We start from the raw sequence: 19,025 nt of genomic DNA, 5'->3' as shown, positions 1-19,025 counted from the left end.
CAACATTAATCAAAGAAACTTTGCTAGGAACTTAGCTAGGTTAAGTCCTAGCAAAATGTTTGCTATGGAAAGTGCCTAGCAGAGATATCCTAGCTAAAATTACCTAGGAATGACAAAATCTTCTAGCTAAAATTTAGCTAAGAGCTTATTAGCTACGGAAGTTTGCTAGGGTAATTTTCCTAGCTAAATTGGCGTTAGCTACGGATTTTCCCACTTTAGCTAGGATTTGTGTCTCTAGCTAAATGGTTGTTCTCTTGTAGTGCTACCCAGACCCTTTTTGTGCGATTAAAGTAGATATTGTATTTCAATTGTTACAATTTAAACAGAATTTGAATCTTGACTCAATATAAAAAATTAGCTTATGTTATGAAAATTGTCAAACTAAAAGAATTCTGACCCTTGAACCATGCCAAACATTTCATTAAAGCGTAAACAACATTACATGAAGCCCAATATGAGGTAATTAATCAAGAGCGGTACAATCTTGACTTTGATATCATAATAAGTAACGGATATGACATCTGGCTCAACTGCAAAAGCTAAATCAAGAGATTAGAATTGCCAAAGATCATAAAATACCACGATCCTTAAGATACAAATCTAACATAAGGGAGACCTCTGAGGCACGCCCTTCCGACGGTGTGAGCATGATCCATTAGATTTTGATGAACAAGTTGACACATTTAGAAATGTATCTTTAGTTTTCACAGAAACAATGGCCTTAGATTGACAATTGATTGCATCAACACTAGTTGAGATTGAGCCAGATGAAGTTCTTATGGAACTAGGTGTCTTTTGGCCATCCATAAGGTTCATTGAACTTTCACATTTGCTCATCAACTTTTGGTACTTTATAACGAAGTTTACATTGGAACAACTTAACATGTGTTGCACCTGTAACAAATGAAAACGAAATTTATTAGGAGAAGAGTTAGCTACATTATATAGCTCCCTCGTTTAATTTTCATTTTATATTAAATATGTCTAATTCAACAAGTAATTTAAATAATTAAAGGAGACTACTGTTTTCAATTTTGTTTTTGTTTAGCTTTGATGTAGCACGAAGTTTAAGAAAATAAAGAAAATTCTTGAATTTTATGATTTTAAACTAAAGATTTGTAACATGTACAAAAAAAAAATTTATGTTGTGATTTTAAACATTCTATGTAATAAGTTAAAGAATTGTCAAAAAAGGCATAAAGTAAGAAAGACAAATTAAATTAAAGGCAATATATAAAAGTAATCTTTTAAAACACTTCTCAATTTAGGCGGAATACATTTTTAGTCCCCTAAATTTCTTACTCGCTCCGTCCCAATTATGTAATATAGTTTGACTAGGAGCATAGTTTGACAAAGGAAGTAAGACTTTTGAAATTTATACTCTAAAATAAGTTATAGATATTTGTGATTTTATTAATTATTTCATTAAAAATAAAAGAGAAAATTTTAAGTTAAATTATTTTTACATATACAAATATATCATTTTTTTTTAATAAAATATAACAAATAATATATCATATAAATTGAGACAGGAGTAGTAAATTTTATTTGAACACTCGAATTAAATCATACTTCAATTGAGCACTTGAACAAATGATACGCATATTTTTGTCACATACTTTTGGTTCAATTTTTTGAAAAGCTTTTTGTGCACGTTGTCAAGCAGCCATTACGTAGATAAGTTAATTAAAAAAAGGCCAAACCCATCGACAAACACATGTGGTCGTTCACTTCTTTCACTTGAGCATCTAAAGTGGCCCTTGTTCCATTTAAACACTTCAGTTGACCATTCTTATTCCACTTAGACACTTTTTGCACCGTTATCGGAGCAAAACCAACACCAGTCGTTTCCTACGTGGATTAAGTGGCCAATTAAATTGTGCCAACTCATTTTAATTGTAAATTCACTAATTTATAAATTCGTGAAGTTTTGACCATTAAAAATTGGAGCTTTTGGGTTGATTGGTTGTGCAATGAGGTGGCGCCCCCTTTGATGTTGGTTTTGCTCCGATAACGGTGCAAACAGTATCTAAGTGAAATAGGAATGGCCCACCTGAAGTGTCTAAATGGAACAAGGGCCACTTCAGGTACTCAAGTGAAAGAAGTGGACGATCACAGGCGTCTGTCGATGGGCTTGGCCTTAAAAAAATTTATGATGTTAACTTATCTACTAATAAGTGTTTCAGAACATGCACAAAACTTTTTCCAAAAGTTGAGGGTGAAGTGCCTAATTGAAATACAACTAGGAAGAAGCAAACCTTGCATGAGATGGAACAAAACATGTTTGGACGTTGAAGGCTTCTGTGACATAGAATGCAAGTGTAGTTTGAGCCCTTTAATTGGTTGGGAAGTGGCCTTTGATTTATGAAGACCACTTTAGCACTATTAGTTGTGTAAGACTGCATAAATTTAAATCAAATAAATTAAGTGAAATATATCATTTAAGAGTTAGAGTACGCCTCTGATGCTAATATAATTAATCAAATCAGTATAAAATAATGAAATACTAATCGAAATTTTTTAATGGACAACTTTTAATACTTGTGTTGTGTGTGTTTTTGCATCAACTACTTAGTCATCATGGTAAAATAATATAATTTGATATCAAGCAAATGTTCATCACTTGTTTTACTCTATTCTGAAATATAACAAGGGAGAGTTGAGATGATAACTAGTACTCCTCTATCGCAATTTCTATATTATACTTTTCTTCTTAGTTTATTCTGGGGAAAAAAAGTTTAATATTTTTTAAATTTTAACCGTATCATTTTACCCTCAATGAAATATTTATTATCAAACAAATATTCATAATTTGTTTTGGATCGCAAATTGTAAAAGTGTTATTATGGATTTTGGGCTAAACTCTATCATAAAAGCTAGCTCAAGAGATGAAAATTATTCATGGCTCATATAAAGAGACCAATTTCTTATCATCCACTTATCTGGAACTTAACACTCTCAGCACGCCCACGGCTAGATATCGTAAGCGTAGACAATTTAATATTGGAGTCCAACAGTAATAAACGAAGGATTAGGATGAGCCGGACTCTAATACCATGTAATGAACTTTGGGCTTACTCAACTCCAACAAGGAGCTCAAATGCTTAGAATTGTCTAAGACCATATAAAAAGACCAAACTTTTTTTATCCATCGATTTGAAACTCAAATACCATCACATAAATTGAGACGGAACATATCATTATTTTAATACATAAATAGACTCTTAAACTTGACTTCATCTGGCATGTATGTCTCTCAACTTTGGTTGTGTATAAGTAAGCACTTAAATTTGTATAAAGTTAAACAAGTAAACACATATGTTGATGTGACACTGACATGGCCCTCCAATATTTATGTGTCACGTCATGTCATTATTTGTGTTTACTTATTCAACTTTATACAAGTTGAGATACCTACTTATGCACATCTAAAATTGAAAGACACACTTTAAAAATTTATTTATGTATTATGCCTTTTTTGTTATCGTTAGGAACTTACTTGAACAAAGGAGCAATCTAGCAGTTTGTTAGCGTCTTTGAAGCATAAAACATCTTGATAAACATACCTTCTAATCTGCAAAACCAATAAATACAAACATAAAGTCCACATAACAAATAAAATTGTATAGTTAGAAGAAAGGGTAAATGGTCAAATTTGCTCTTCAATTATCAAAATATAGAATAATTTGCTCTTCAATTATCAAAATATAGAATAAATTTGTCCTCTGTGAGTCCTCATCATTACTAAAATAGACTAAATTTGCCGTTATTTTTAAAGGACGAAAGCTTCACACACGATGATGCTATATTTCTTGCAATTAAGGATTAATTTACCTAAACGGAGGACAGGTTTAAAACTTTCGCATAGTCTGGTCAAATATGACCCTTATCTCCCCAACTTTGAATTTTTATATTTTTTTATTTCTGCTATTTCTTTTTTTGTCACTATCTTTACCATAGATCACCCTTTCTTTCTTCTTCCTCCTTTGAACCCTGTGGAACTACAATATTTTAAATATTTTCGAAGGGAAAAAAGTTCATGTCCAAACAGGAAGTTTAAAGATGCTAGCTAACCTGCAAAAGTTTATGATTCTGGTGAGAAGGCAAGCAATGTATACATAAACTTAGGCAACAATCCAAACAAAATACATTTTCTTCATTCTTCCTATCAAATTCATGAACCAAACATGAATTAAAGAATTTCTCAGCCAAAAGGACTTCAAGCCACTTTGGAACAATTGAAATTGAACCACCTCCCACCTTCAAAAGAAAATCAAAATGATATGAGAAAAACCTTAATTTAAGTACACGTACCATATAATATATCAGCATAAGAAGATTAACAAAATTCAGTACCATGTGTTCTTTGTTGTGGTTCTTTGTTCTATATATTTGAGTAACAAGAACTTGAGATTTTCAAGTCTTGTTTGTATAAAGGGAATAGAGGGTGGAGTACAAGAGAAGAAAAACATACCTACATTTCGTATTTATAATAACAAGTCAATGATGTGTCTGTTGTGTATATAATGTTTCGTTCCATTATACTTGGCGGATATGTGTTTTGCGCTTTTTCTTAAGAAAGTAAGTGGTCGTTTGGTGCATGGCCAAAATTATTTTGAGATTATAATTTCGGGATTAATTTATCTCATATTTTGGGATTATTTTATACCATCTTCTAGATGGTATAAAATAGTTTCAGGATAAGTGGTATAAGAAGGTATATCCCAGCTTATATCATGGGATGCATTTTATACTTTATTTGGTACAAGATATAAATTTATCCTAATATAAATTTATACCTTCTATCAAACATGGTACAAAAAATTAGTGTAGGAATATCCCAGCTTATACCATGCACCAAACGACCCCTAATAGTATAGCAAGTGTTTCATATTTACTATACTTTGAAAATTTACATTTGACTATTAATACTTTAATAAACTTAAGAAATGATTACTTAATGAAAAGAGTAAATTGAAAATAATAATTAATTCTTTCTTTGTTTATTGATGAACAAGCTAGTAAAAGAAAAAAAATCTATTTTTAATGTATCGGATAAACAAAAGGGAACACAGAAAACACTACTCCTATCAATTATGTTTTATTTTACCTGTATTAATTCTACTCCTATCAATTATGTTTTAATTTACCTGTATTAATTTAATTGGACTAAATTTTAAGATTATAAACAAGCTTTTGAATTTTATGAGCTTAACTTAAAGATATGCATAATGTATTGAAAAATCTCTTTCATTCATGTGCTCTTAAATATGTCATGTTATTCTTATAAATGAGTAGCACTAGGAGTAACATGCGAATATTTATTTTTATTGAAAATAAAAATATATCATTTCCTTTGTAACATACTAAAAAATAACTCGAATAAATTAATAAAAAAATTTAATTAATGTAAATTGAGATAACCAACTTAACAACAACAACAACAATATATCCGGTGTAATTTTATAAGTGGAGTCCAGAGAGGATGAAGTGTATGCAAACTTATCCCTATCTTCTGACGGAAAAAAAAAAAAACACTATTTTCAATAGACTCTTGACACAAGTAAAACAAATTAAATTATATATGAAAAGAAAATATGTAATAAAGAAGAAATACCTAAAATAAAGGAGAAAAAACTATAGTAGCAACAAATGACTAAATCAATAGAAAAAACTTCTTGTAAGTAAAATTTGTTTTGAAGCACAAAAGATGGGAAGAAGACCGATATATGGCGAGGAATATGAAAGGGCAATGCTGAAAACTTAGAAGAGTGTAGAAGGACTACGGTTTACAATTACCAATGAAAGCATCATAGTATTTGATTACGTTTATCCGAAAATTTCATGCTTACTATAATGAGATGTTGTTATATATATGTATACTGACGTTTGATGTTTAAATCTCATTTAGTTGTTATAAAGAAAACTATGCAAACAATTATTTTTCTTATACTTTTTATGTCATAAATAAAAATTACTTGTTAATTTTAAAATTTCAATTGATTTTCATATCTCATTAATTAAAAATTAAAAAGAATAATAAATTATTAATAAATTTATAATTAGTTGTACCATACCGATAAAGAACTAAAATCTAAGGAACATATGTATTTAAATTAATTGAGAATTTAAGTATTCCAAGTTTAACGTAAGAATTTTACAATTGTAGGTTGTTTCGTAAATTCCAATCTCTTAGTATTAATAAAACGCTTGAGTTGACGAAGAATTTTTCTCCAAACATTTAGCAAAAGAGGGTTCAATATCTTTTCCTTGAAGATTGTCGAATAGCTTACAACAATTTTTTAACTCGCCCCTAGTGATGAGTTGAGGTTGTTCATCAACCTTTTAATTTTTTTTTTCCTTTAGATATTCGTAATTAAAATTTACAATGTGCATGACATTAATAATGATTATCATAAATATTTTAATATTTTATTTTTATAAATAATATATTTCTTACAAAATATTATTATACAATATTTAAGTATGGCTATTATAGAGAGATAATTTTACAAAGAGTGTACTGCTAGAATAAAAACAATTACTATAAGTAGAACGTTGTTATAGAAAAGTAAAATATAACATTAAAAATCGGTTTAAAGAAAATCAGACTGTTATAGTGAATTGTTATTATAACGGATGACTATTATAGAGAAGTCTAACTAATGGTTTTGACAATGCTTCATTTAAAAGCACATAGAAAAATGCACTATCCAACAGTAAAAATTTACTCACATCCGATAAATATTAATTCCTCCGGATAAAAAAGAGTATCCACTTATCAAATCAAGAAACAATTAACATTATTTTTTTAGATTTGACCTTATTAAGTGTTATGTGATCAAATCTCCATAACTATTTAATTAGGAGCATTTTAGTCAATTACCTTTTTTTTTAGGTATTAGTATTTTTCTAAGGGTGTGCAAACGGCTAAGTGGACACTTGTTTTATCTGGAATGAGTAGTAATAACATGATGTGTTTTACATATTTCTTTTATTATTTAATTATTATTAATTATATTCATGACTATAGTAAATTACTCCTCCGCCCCCTTTTACTTGACCAGTATATTAAAGATAGATTTTATTTATTTATTTTTCACTTTGGTACTGCATTGAGACTGATTAAATTTCAATTCGCGCTTGCAAGTACCACATTAGGCGTAAAACACAAAGGTGATTCCATACCTAGTATGCGTTTGGGCATGCGATTTGAAACCACAGTTTGAAATCATGAGATGAAATTAGCGTTTGGACATGCATTTCATCTAATGGTTTCAAACCATGGTTTGAAATCCAAATCATCAAAAAATGCATGATTTAGGATTTCAAACCATGGTTTCAAAAATTTTAAATATAAAACTTGATATATAAGTTTATATTTTATAAAAAAAAATGATCTATAAGTTAGTAAATATTTTTAACAATTACTCTCACCAACCATTTACCAACTTTTATTTATGTCTATCATGTGGAAGGATTATATTAAATAATAGTTACATTACTATTCATATTAAGTTTTTCTTTTTTATTGAACTAAAGTTTGATCAATTGATGTTGTATTTTTTAGAAAGGCCTTCTAGTAGCATATTAATTTTGTTATGAACTATGACTTGCTCATTTGGTAAGATTGTATAAGAATTGATAATATTTTGATAGTTTTCATAACTTGTGGAGTTTTTATGATTATAACAAAAAATAAATTTAAGAAATCTAAATTACATATTCAAATATAATTTCAAATCATAATTTCATCTCATGATTTTAAATTATGTCCAAACGGCTCCCTAGTATGCAACGATACCTTTGGTTAAAAATAAAATAAAATTACTATTTCATCATAACTCTGGTTCATTTTAACAAATCAAGAAAAAATAATTATTTTAATTTTATCCTTATCATTAACTAATTATTTTCAACATCTATTAGTAGTCAAACTTAGATCTTTGGAGCATAATTAATTTGACATAAACATAAAACGCAAATTAATTTTTATGGGTGAACTTTCCTGCGGTGCTTTAAATGAAGCATAACCAAAACTGCGACATGATTCGTTGGTAATAGTAAACGGCGCGGTACTTTGATATACTCATTACACACAGTAAACTAGCCAAGAAAATGCAACAGCTATATGCAAAATGAAATCTCATTTGCTGTTTTAGACTCTATCCCTATACTGTGCCTAGGACATTAAAACGCCATCAAGAGAGAGATGGCCAAATTGACAAGGTTGGGAAACCACATTAAGGGTCATTGGATACCTCGGATAAGGTGAAATATGCATGATTAAGTTTGAAATTATATTAACATACGTAGATTAAGATTCTCATAATTTTTGATAATATCACGCTATATTATATCAAAAATATTATCGATAAGATACCATTTATATGAATTCACAATTCGACATAACTTACTCAAATCTAATCACTTCATTATTTTCAGATACCAAACATTAGATATCGGATAGTATCACACCATAATAAAATATTCTTAAACCTTTTTAGCCCAACAATTATTTCATAACTAATTATTTAATAGCATATACACATATATCTTCTCCGATCAAATTAAGGATAAAGCTGCATATACACCAACCTTGTTGCACACAATACTTGTTGGCAGTAATTAGCCAAGAAAATGCAAGAACAGGATGAAGAATGAAATATTTTTGCAGTTTTAGCCTTTTAGGCTCAAACCCTATATTTTGCCTATGGTATTAAAATACCATTGGAAAAGGAGATGGGACAAATTGATGGGAAGGTCTGTAATGCCAGCTGAAAATCTTTTCAAATATAACCAGAAGAATTTGCATAGGGAAGTGCAGAGAAAGTACAAAGAGGCCGGTTGACTTTTTACTATGTTTGATGGAAATGTGGAGTAAAGAGTGACAAGACATCAGCTAGGCAACTGGTTGATTGATGAGGAAATAATAGGCATTTGGCCATAAAAATTAAATATTTTTTATTATATTTGAAAATTTTAAAGTTAAGAATCCAAAATGAAGTTGTGTTTAGTTATAAATTTTATAAAAAAAATACTTGGTTATTTGACCGATTTAAAAGTGAAAATAGAGTTTTAAGTGTTCTCTAATTAATGGTCCAAAGTTGATTTTCAAATAAAAAAAATTCTTGAAAAAAAGTGACTGATTCTCGTGGCCAAACGTCCAGTAAATCTGATTAGTACTCTATCCGTCTCATTTAATGAAACGGTGATTGATTGGATACAAAATTTAAAAAAATTTAAAACTTATGATCTAAAATACATCATAGATATTAGTGGGACTATTGATTATTTCATTAAGAATAAAATGATAAAATTAAAGTTAAATTGATAATATTAAAAGTATTCAATTTTAGTAAACCTATAGACTAAAAGTAGCTAATATATGCTTCTTCCCCAATTTATGCGATATTTTTCACTTCTCAATATTCAAACTATGTAAACTTTGGTCAGTATTTTAAAATATATTTTTTTCTTTATCATATTGACATGAAATGAATTAAATTTATAATACCTTTTTAATAAGTTTTTAGTTAAATTAAATTTGAATAAATAAAAGGAGTACGATATCACATTAATTGAGATGGAGAATTACGTATCTAAAGAAACGAAGCATGAGAGAGAAATTCTGTTGAACTCACACATTACATTCGACATCAGCCTCTGACCAATTAAAACAGTCACCACTGCTTGTTGACAGTAATTAGCCAAAGAAAGGCAACAACAAGAAATGTTTTTTTTTTTTTTTGGCAGTTTTAGCCTTTTCTGCTCAAACCCTATAATTGCATTATGTCATTAAATAAAACACCACTGGAAAGAGAGATGGGACAAATTGATCATAAGGTCTATAATGGCTGCTGAAAATCCTTTCAAATAACCAGACTTTGCATGGAGAAGTGCAGAAAAGGTCCAAAGAAGCCAGTTTGTTGACTTAGAGCCCGTTTGGATTGGCTTATAAGTTGGCTTATAAGCTGTTTTTAGCTTTTTTGAGTGTTTGGGTGGCCAGCTTAAAGTCATTTTGTGCTTAAAATAAGCTCAAAAAAATAATTGAACCCATTTAACTTAATTTATCTAAAGCGGCTTATAAGTGAAAACAGCTTATAAGCCAAAAAAAATAAGTTGGACTACCCCAACTTATTTTTTTCGTTTTATAAGCCGCAAACTTGACTTTAAGCTATAAGCCAATCCAAACGGGCTCTTATTACTATCTGATTGATGGAAATAGAAACAAAAGTTTGATCTTGGAGTTAAGAGGGACAGATATCTGCAAAGGTTAAGGTGGGAAACAATTGGTTGATTTATACACAATTTTTATTTTTATTTTATTTTGAGAAACTTCTATAATCACTCAAATAATATAACATGCTTCAGAGATTTAAATTTTAAAATCTTACTGTAGACAATAAAATTCGCGTCGAGAAAATAATAATCAAGACAGGAAAATATCGCAACAATCGTTGTATTTGATTTCAGAATATGAGTATTACAATCTCTATGATTCCTCTGATTCGTCTTTTCAACAATAAATTCAAGGGCTTTTAAGCTTGATCTTGAACTTGATGGATTTGATTTTGACTTGGACTTGAATTCAAGGGCTTTTGAGCTTGGTCTTGAATCTTCGTCGGATCTCTAGAACTTCTGAGAAATACTTGAGTGCTTGAATGCTTTCAGCTTGTAGAGAAATCTGCGGCGTTTGATCCACGAGCTCTCCCTGGCTTCTTGTTAGAACTTCTGTCCCCTTTTCTGAATTATGAGACCCCTATTTATAGTTGTAGGATGGAGGAGTTGTGATAAGGACAGGTTTCTTTCGACCAATCAGAACTAAGCTAACATGCCGATATTTGATTGGCCGGAACATGTCACTTGTACACATGGCGCATCTTCATTGGCCTTTGATTTGACTAGGCATGCTGCATCATTTTGACACGTGTCATGACCCTATAGGCTTCTTTGTTTGACTTGGCGTGCCTCGTCATTTGACACGTGGCACTAAAGTGGGCCTCTAGAAGATGACATTTTGGGCTTAGCAAAGTGGGCTCATTATTTACAGCCCAAATTAATGGACTAGCCCAATAGAAATCGGATCTTTAATTAAGTCCGTATTATTGGACTTAAATAATTAACCCAATTATATTAACCCGTAATATTTATTTGGACTAATATATCTTGAATTTATTATAATCCGAATTTCTTACGAATTTAAATTCAATAAAATTTCGTTATCTACAAATGCCCCCTACTTCAAGACTTGTCGGAGCATAAAATTATTGGATTTCTCGGAGACTAGTTTTGAAGTACCTGTAGAGTATTTAAAATTTTGAATACCCTGATGCTTGAAACAATTATCTTATTCATTGCTAAGCATTTTCTTGTGCTTTTTTTTTTTTTTTTTTTTATTGTGGCCTAACTTTTGCCTAGGCTGCCCTTTGCGAGGTTTTCAACCTAGCGGACATTTTTTTTTGTGTCCTAACTTTTGCCTAGGCCGCCTCTTGCGAGGTTTTCAACCCAGTGGACATTTTTTTTTTGTGTCCTAACTTTTGCCTAGGCCGCCTCTTGCGAGATTTTCAACCCAGTGGACATTTTTTTTGTGTCCTAACTTTTGCCTAGGCCGCCCCTTGCGAGATTTTCAACCTAGCGGACATTTTCTTGGGCCGTGCACAGTTTATACTCTTGCGGGCCAGGAGTTGCATGCAGTTTATGCTCGTGCCTTAAGGAGCAGCATCTTACTTCAAGGATAGTACTTTTTCAAGAACTTTGCGTTGATAGGACCGATCCTCAGGCCATCCACATCAAAAAGCTTGTAAGCGCCACTTGAATATGCTTTCTTGCACGACATATGGTCCATCCCATTTTGAGGTGAATTTGCCCCGGACTTATGGGAAACGATGATGGGTTTTCTTCATGCAAGGACTTGATCTCCCACTTGGAAGGACTTGCGAACTTTTTGTTCAAGGCAAGAGATAGACGAGCTTGATAACATTCGAGATTTTCTTTGAGCCTCCGGCCTTTTCTCATCAAGTGCTTCTAACTCTGCAAGAGGCAATCGAGCATTTTCCTCTTCGGTGAGCCCTTCTTGAATAGCAAGTCGTAAAGAAGGTATTTGACGCTCAAGTGGTAGGACTGCTTCAACTCCATAAGCAAGCGAGTACGGGGTTGCTTGCATTGGTGTGTCCCCATATGCCCACAAGGCTTCTTCCGTTCGTTCACGCTAACTTTTGGAATTGGAGACAACCTTCTTCAACAAGTTACACAAAGTCTTATTGAACAACTTCATAGACCGTTGGCGGCATGATGATACATAGAAGATTTGGCGTCAGCCGAAGAGATCACAAATCTTGTTCATCAATTTGTTATCAAATGGATTGCCATTGTCCGTTATTATGTAACGAGGAATGCCGAAGGGAGATTATATTTACTCGGATAAAGTTCGCAACATTCTCCTTCTTCACTTCTTTAAGAGCGACAGCTTCGGCCCATTTCGAGAAGTAATCGGTTGCAGTTAGGATGTACAAGTGTCCACCAGAAGACTTCGGCAATGGACCAACGACATCCAACCCCCAAGCGTCAAATGGCCAAGATGCGACGGTCGGGTGTAATGCTTCGGGCGGCTGATGTATAAAATTCGCATGAAACCGAGGCTTTTGATCTTCGAGCACGGTCAAGCAATCTTTCACCATCGTTGGCTAATAATATCCCATCCTTTTTATGTGGAAGTGGAGCTTTGGTCCATTGATGTGATCCACATACTCGCCGAATGTGCTTAACTGCAAGCTTGGACGGCTTCGCCTTCCCCAAACATCGCAAGAGTATCCCTCAAAAGATCTTCTATATAAGGTATCCTTGTAGTAAAGGAATCGAGGTGCACGGACGACCCTCGATTCTTCTTCTTGAGTCTTCCGGCAAGATCCCATAACTTAGTAGTCAATGATGGGTTGTCACCGGTCTTCCTGCTGAACTTCGAAACGGCCTACGAGATGCTCAAGCTCACTTTCCGCGCCTTCATCCTCATTTGACGGAGGTACTACCCATTTTTGATAGATAGTCACTTGTATTTGATCTGGCAGAGTAAGCACTGAAGCTAGAGCAGCTAAAGCATTAGCTTTCTTATTTTTCCTCCTAGGAACATGCTGAAGAGTCACATCACCAAGCCATCCTATCAACTTCTCGAGCATAACTATGATAGGGAGTAATTCGGGTTGTCTTCGTAGCTTCCCAAGAGTTGATTGATCACCAACCGAGAGTCACCAAAGACTTGCAGAATCGCTATGCCTTCGTGTCGACGGCCATTTCAAGTCCAAGTATTAGTGCTTGATATTCGGCGGTGACATTGTTGGAGCAACGTTGTGTCAAAGTAAAGGAGTATGGTGAAGAACTTCTCCTCGCGGGAGTAACAAACACCACACCGGCACACCTCCGTCACGTTGTGCGGCACCATCAAAGTACATTTTCCACGGAGATTGAATTTCAACAACCATTGCATCTTCGTCGGGAAGTTCATCGGTTAGCTCCGATCATCGGGTATCGGGTGATGCGCGAAGTCCTTGATGCACACGTCTTTTCCTTTGACTTTTTGAGAGATGTATGTGATCTCAAATTGTTGAAGCGGAGGTACCACCTTGCTAGTCGATCACTAAGGATGGTTTTGACATCACAAACTTAATGGGATTTGCCACTGGAAATAAGATGAACAACATGAGCTTGAAAGTAGTGCTTTAACTTTTGAATCGAGAAGACTAGCGCCAAACACAACTTTTCAATTGGTGTGTAATTGCCTATTAGTGTGTCATTACGCTCAGAAGTAGTAAAGAGAATTTTCTTTCCCTTCGCTATTCTCTTGGGCCAACAACGCTCCAACCGACCTTTCTTGTCTTTGAAATGTACGGTATCAATGGTTTTCTCAATACTGAATTGCTAGAAGCCGGAGAGGCTTCGTTAAATATGACTTGATATTCTCGAAGACATTGGTACATGCCTCGTCCCACTTGAAAAGGGGCGCCCTTCTTCATGAGGCAATTGAATGGTTGGCACGCTTCCGGCTAAATTCGAAATGAATCTCCTAATGTAAGCTAGCTTAGCCCGGACTTTTTAACTTTCATGAATATTTCGAGGCTCGGGCATTTTCAAAATCGCATCAACTTTGGCTTGATCGATTTCAATTCCTCGATGTCGAACAATGAAACCAAGGAATTTTCCAGAAGTAAATCCGAAGGAATATTTCAATGGATTCATTCGAAGTTGATATCTCCGAAGTCGCTCGAACACCGTTTCTCGGGTCTTGCAGTGGTCGCTCTCTTTCTTGATTTTACCACCAAGTCATCCACATAACATTCAACATTTTTGTGGAGCAAATCATCAAAGATATTTTGCATAGCCCTTTGATATGTGGCACCGGCGTTTTTTCAAACCGAAAGGCATCACTTAAAATAAATACCTTGGGTGTACGAAATGCGAAGTCTTCATCTTTTGGTGCCATGCGAATTTGGTTATATTAGGATGAACCGTCCATGAAAGACATCGCCTCGTAACTGGTGGTATCAATCATCAATTCGGGATGAGAAGCGGAAATCATCTTTAGGGTGCATTGTTAAGATCCATAAAGTCAATATGAACTCGAATTTGGCCGAGCTTCTTTTCACGGGAACGATACTCGAAATCCATGTAGGATATTTAACTTCACGAATAAAGCCGGCTTCAATGAGTTTGTTGACTTCATTTTCGATTGAAGGAACCAAATTACGGTCCGAAATGCCTTTGGGCACCTTAACGTGACGGGCACCATTCTTGACCGCCGGATGATGGGGCTACTTTGGGATCTAATCCAAGCATTTCTTTATAACTCCAAGCAAAAACGTCCCAATATTGTTTGAGTATTCCCATGTAAGTGTCTTCTTCATCAGCAGTTAGAAAAGCACGTAGGTAGGTGGGCCTTGGGTCTTCATCAGTACCAAGATTAACTTCTTTCAAGGAGTCTACTGTGGTCTTCACCCCTTCTTCAAGTTCTGGAGGAGCATCTCTAGCATCTTCATTCTCTTGAGGATCACCATCGTTGAAAGATATGTGGTAACACACGGAGATGCCCTCCAACTTCTCAGCAGCCTCCATCTGGAATGAAGTATCTTGATCACTTTGTGTAGTAATATAATATGAAGAACCTACACTTTCCTCATCTTCGTCACGTTCTTTGGTATACACCACAGTGTGAGACTTTGCTTTTAGCACCTCTCCACATGAAACCACAAGGTTTGTTTCTCGCCTCATTCTAGAAGGAATCAAACTTTGTATATCCTTCTGGGTTCTAGGCAAAGCGAGCGTTTTAACGCTTTGATAATCTCTGTGGAACTTGTTCTTCCTCTTCTTCTTCAGCTTTAATGGCCCCAATCTCTCAAACACAGAAGCTTTTGCGGCCGACTTTCCAAGATAATCAAACACTGAAGGCCTTTTGTTGGAAGCAACAGACTCATCTTCCATAGTGATGTAGTTGGTACTTGCCCTTCTTATGGAGATGCGAACTGGCGGAGGTTGTTTGTATCCCAAACCTTCACGTGATTGCATCATGGTAGCTCCTGATGGAAGTTTCCCTAACTTTGAAGGCTCGTTAAGGTTGTACCCAGCCTTGACAAATAACTTGTAAGCATTTGGATCAAAGCCTTCATTTGTACGTTTTGTAGGGAGTGCCATATTTTGCGGCGTTTATTCGAGCCACGAAGTCTCCAAGTAGCTTTGAGGACAAATTTATTGCGTCAATTCGTCTGATAGGGAGAGTTATCCCCCCTAGCATATTTCCTTGAGCTTCATATGGTTGCCCTTCCTCTTTCTTCAACTTTGGAACATAGCAGAGCACGAGAGTTGTCTTTTTTTTTTTTTTTCAAAGACACAATGTTTCCTTTATTCGTCGGGGTGCGGCACCTCAAAGATCGACTCCGCCTTTTCCAATGGTCTCATCGCCTCTTTTAGTTGCGACCTTCTCACCGTTGGTCGTTGTGATATCGTCGACTTTTACTCCTCTCACAATGTAGTTCTTCAAGTAGAACTTCGCATCGACGAAGTGTGACTGCTCTTCTTCAAAGAATGGCTTATCATCAAAGCAACTATCTTCTTTTCGACACCGCCTTCGAGATACTTCAAACACTGATAGTAGGAGGATGGGACAACTTTGTTCTCGTGTATCCATGGCCTGCCAAGCAACATATTATACGAAGTCTTTGCGTCGATGACATGCATCCATGCACTTGATCGCAAATCTTCGATGGTGATATCTACTTTGACAGCACCTATGGCTCGTTGCCCCCCTTGATTGAATCCTTGTATCATCAAGCGGCTTTCAGAAAGTTCTTCAGTTGTGATGCCAAGTTCCTTCATTGTACGAATAGGAAGAATGTTAACTCCAGATCCATCATCTATCAATATTCTGTTTATCCTCTTCTCGAGGGCATAACCCACCATGTATAATGGGCGATTATGTAGTGTTTCACCAAGTAGAAGATCGTCATCTGTGAATGTGATTCTTGTATCACATGTGTGTACCTCTTTCGAAGAAGATTCGGCGAGCTCTTCAGATGATGACAGAGACAATGTTGATAGGCTTTCATCATTTGCTTCCTCTTTATCAGCATTGAAGCATGATGCCTCAATGTTGTCTCGAGCAGTCTTATTGCGGAACCAGCTTGGTAGGAATTCCCCCAAAGTCACAGGACGTCGTGGTTCTTGGTGGTAGTTCTCCTCTACTTTTTCTTTCTTCGGACGCTCAACTGATTTCTGCTTCCTTAGTCTTCTGACCATCCTTTTCCTTGTTGGTTGTGTAGATGATTCTTTTCGTGGACTTGTTTTACAGCGTCTCCGCCTAGTCACCAGAATCCAACCCTCATCATTGGCTTCATCAACTTGAGTTCTATCTTCCTCCAATGGTCCTCCTCATGTTCTTCAAAGCGCATATCCGGACCGGATCGAAAGAGCCAAAGGTGATAGAGATTTGATTCGAACTTGCCTTCTCATCATCAATTGCGTAATCTTATTTTCATTAGCCAACTGCATAACTTTGTCCTTGAAGACAAAGCACTTCTCAAAAGGGTGACCCACAAGTCGATGATACTTGCAATAGTTCGGGTCGTTTGTTCTTCCAGCTTCATTGGGCCGCTTCATCTCTGGTAACTCAATGAGTTTCAGCTCAAGTAGTTCATCAAAAATTTCAGGGACATCAGAATCTAGGAAGGGGTATTCTCTTTCTTGCATCTCCTTCAAGGTCGACTTTCGACTTTTGTTATCTTGGAAGGAAGTTGCTTTCATACTCTGCTTCTTGCTCACCTTCGTAGTAAACTTTACGGGCGAGGCATTGACGTTCATAGATTCTTTGTTGTTACTCTTAGGAACGAACTTGCTCCATTTCTTGGGTTCCTGCTTGTCCTTTCCTTTGCAAGGGTCATAGACAGGCATTACTTCATTCCCAGTAGAAGACATGCTCAATTCCATGTCATGAGCACGAGTAGCTAGCTCTTCAAAAGACCTTGGCTTAATTCCTTGCAAGATGTAGTGAAGCCCCCAATGCATTCCTTGGATACACATCTCTATCGCGAAGCTTCGCCGAGCCTATCTTTGCGAGTTTAGACTCGCATTTCTCCATCGGTTGATGAAATCGATAAGCGGTTCGCCCCTTCCTCTGGCGAGTGCTCGTAAGCTCAACCATACTCACGGTACGCCTTGTGCTATAAAAGCGATTGAGGAACTCCTGCTCTAGTTGCTCCCAACTATCGATAGAATTAGGCTCAAGATCAGTGTACCAGTAGAATGCATTTCCTTTGAGGGAGCGGACGAACTGTTTGACGAGATAGTCTCCATAGGTCCCAGCGTTGTTACATGTTTCAACAAAATGTGCAACATGTTGCTTTGGATTTCCCTTGCCTTCAAATTGCTGAAATTTGGGAGGTTGATAACCGGCGAGCATCTTGAAGCTATCAATTCTTGTAGTGTACGGCTTTGCGTAAGTAAACGAAGAAGGCAGCAACTTCGTACTTATCCTTGATAGTCCCTTCGATGAACTCCTTTAGTCGGTCAAGCGGAATCATCCCTTCAGAAGAAACAGGAATTTCCTTGGTAGGTGGTACTTGTTTTGCACGAGGTTCAGTCTCTTGTACTTCTGGACCCTTCCCAGGTGCGTGGCTGGATTCTCCTTCCATTAGTCCATCCATCTTGTCCATCAGCTTCTCGATCCGAGCGTCTTGGTTTTGCACATGCTTGGCCAAGCCATCAATCACCTTTGCCAAGTTTGCCGGTTGTCTCCTCCATTGACGAAGCGTTAGTTACCATTGCTTGCATGATTGTTGGGGATGTTGGAGAATAGCATGGATTATCGCATAAGTTGATCTTTGACTGGCCTACTTCATGTGGTGTGAGTGGAGAAGATCCGTCACTTGAAGTATCGTCATCTTCCTTCATAGCAGAGTTCTTGGATCCGCAGAGATCAAGTAGAGCTAGAGTCTTCTTAATCTTTTCAGCGATGCTGCTTTCTTCCTCCGATGAATCAGTAGAGGATCTCGCTCCTTTCGGAGATGAAGATCCAAAAACAGGAGTTGTAACAGACGACACTTGGAGTGCTTGTTGTCCCAACATGCTTGCTTTGCTCCTCGTAACTGGTCCAATGCTTCCAAAGGTAATGTCGAGGATGCTTTCCACATCGACAGCAGAACTTGGAGTTAGCAACCTTAGAGGAAATTGATTTGGAGTTGATCTTCTCCGAAGTCATCTCGATGTTGTTAAACTTTGATGATTGAAAAGTTGAGATGAGAGGTAGAGATTGTCCACCGGGCGTGCCGAATTTGTAGACAATAAAATTCGCGTCGAGAAAATAATAATCAAGACAGAAAATATCGCAACAATCGTTGTATTTGATTTCGAATATGAGTGTTACAATCTCTATGATTCCTCCGATTCGTCTTTTCAACAATAAATTCAAGGGCTTTTGAGCTTGATCTTGAACTTGATGGATTTGATTTTGACTTGGACTTGAATTCAAGGGCTTTTGAGCTTGG

At 35.5% G+C, this 19,025-nt stretch overlaps 2 protein-coding genes across 2 annotated transcripts; both read right to left on the bottom strand.

Moving 5' to 3' along the window:
* Nucleotides 1-400: 400 nt before the first annotated feature.
* On the bottom strand, nucleotides 401-4,478 carry LOC132031180 (protein RGF1 INDUCIBLE TRANSCRIPTION FACTOR 1-like). Its single transcript, XM_059421057.1, has 5 exons — nucleotides 4,357-4,478; nucleotides 4,075-4,260; nucleotides 3,500-3,574; nucleotides 2,259-2,399; nucleotides 401-894 (listed from the first exon to the last, which is right to left on the bottom strand). Exons 1-5 carry the CDS (start codon nucleotides 4,357-4,359, stop codon nucleotides 601-603), a joined length of 699 nt encoding a protein of 232 aa, XP_059277040.1. The 5' UTR covers nucleotides 4,360-4,478; the 3' UTR covers nucleotides 401-600.
* An 11,545-nt stretch (nucleotides 4,479-16,023) lies between these two features.
* Nucleotides 16,024-17,469, bottom strand: LOC132067311 (uncharacterized). The gene is made up of 2 exons (XM_059460509.1): nucleotides 16,988-17,469; nucleotides 16,024-16,843 (listed from the first exon to the last, which is right to left on the bottom strand). Exons 1-2 carry the CDS (start codon nucleotides 17,467-17,469, stop codon nucleotides 16,024-16,026), a joined length of 1,302 nt encoding a protein of 433 aa, XP_059316492.1.
* Nucleotides 17,470-19,025: the final 1,556 nt, after the last annotated feature.

Source organism: Lycium ferocissimum, chromosome 1 (assembly GCF_029784015.1).
Source record: "Lycium ferocissimum isolate CSIRO_LF1 chromosome 1, AGI_CSIRO_Lferr_CH_V1, whole genome shotgun sequence".
Taxonomy (NCBI): domain Eukaryota; kingdom Viridiplantae; phylum Streptophyta; class Magnoliopsida; order Solanales; family Solanaceae; genus Lycium; species Lycium ferocissimum.
Note: the sequence above shows the minus strand (reverse complement) of the source record. Positions and strands in the feature narration are given on the sequence as shown.

What these genes read in the sequence shown, in the direction of transcription:
- LOC132031180 (XM_059421057.1), bottom strand. An exon ending in AGAATCATAAACTTTTGCAG is followed by an intron (nt 3,575 to 4,074) that starts GTTAGCTAGCAT and finishes TTGGTTTTGCAG; the next exon opens with ATTAGAAGGTATGTTTATCA. An exon ending in TAGATTGCTCCTTTGTTCAA is followed by an intron (nt 2,400 to 3,499) that starts GTAAGTTCCTAA and finishes AAATTTATGCAG; the next exon opens with TCTTACACAACTAATAGTGC.
- LOC132067311 (XM_059460509.1), bottom strand. Translation starts at nt 17,469, where the DNA reads ATGGAATTGAGCATGTCTTCTACTGGGAATGAAGTAATGCCTGTCTAT. An exon ending in ACGCAATTGATGATGAGAAG is followed by an intron (nt 16,844 to 16,987) that starts GCAAGTTCGAAT and finishes TCTGGTGACTAG; the next exon opens with GCGGAGACGCTGTAAAACAA.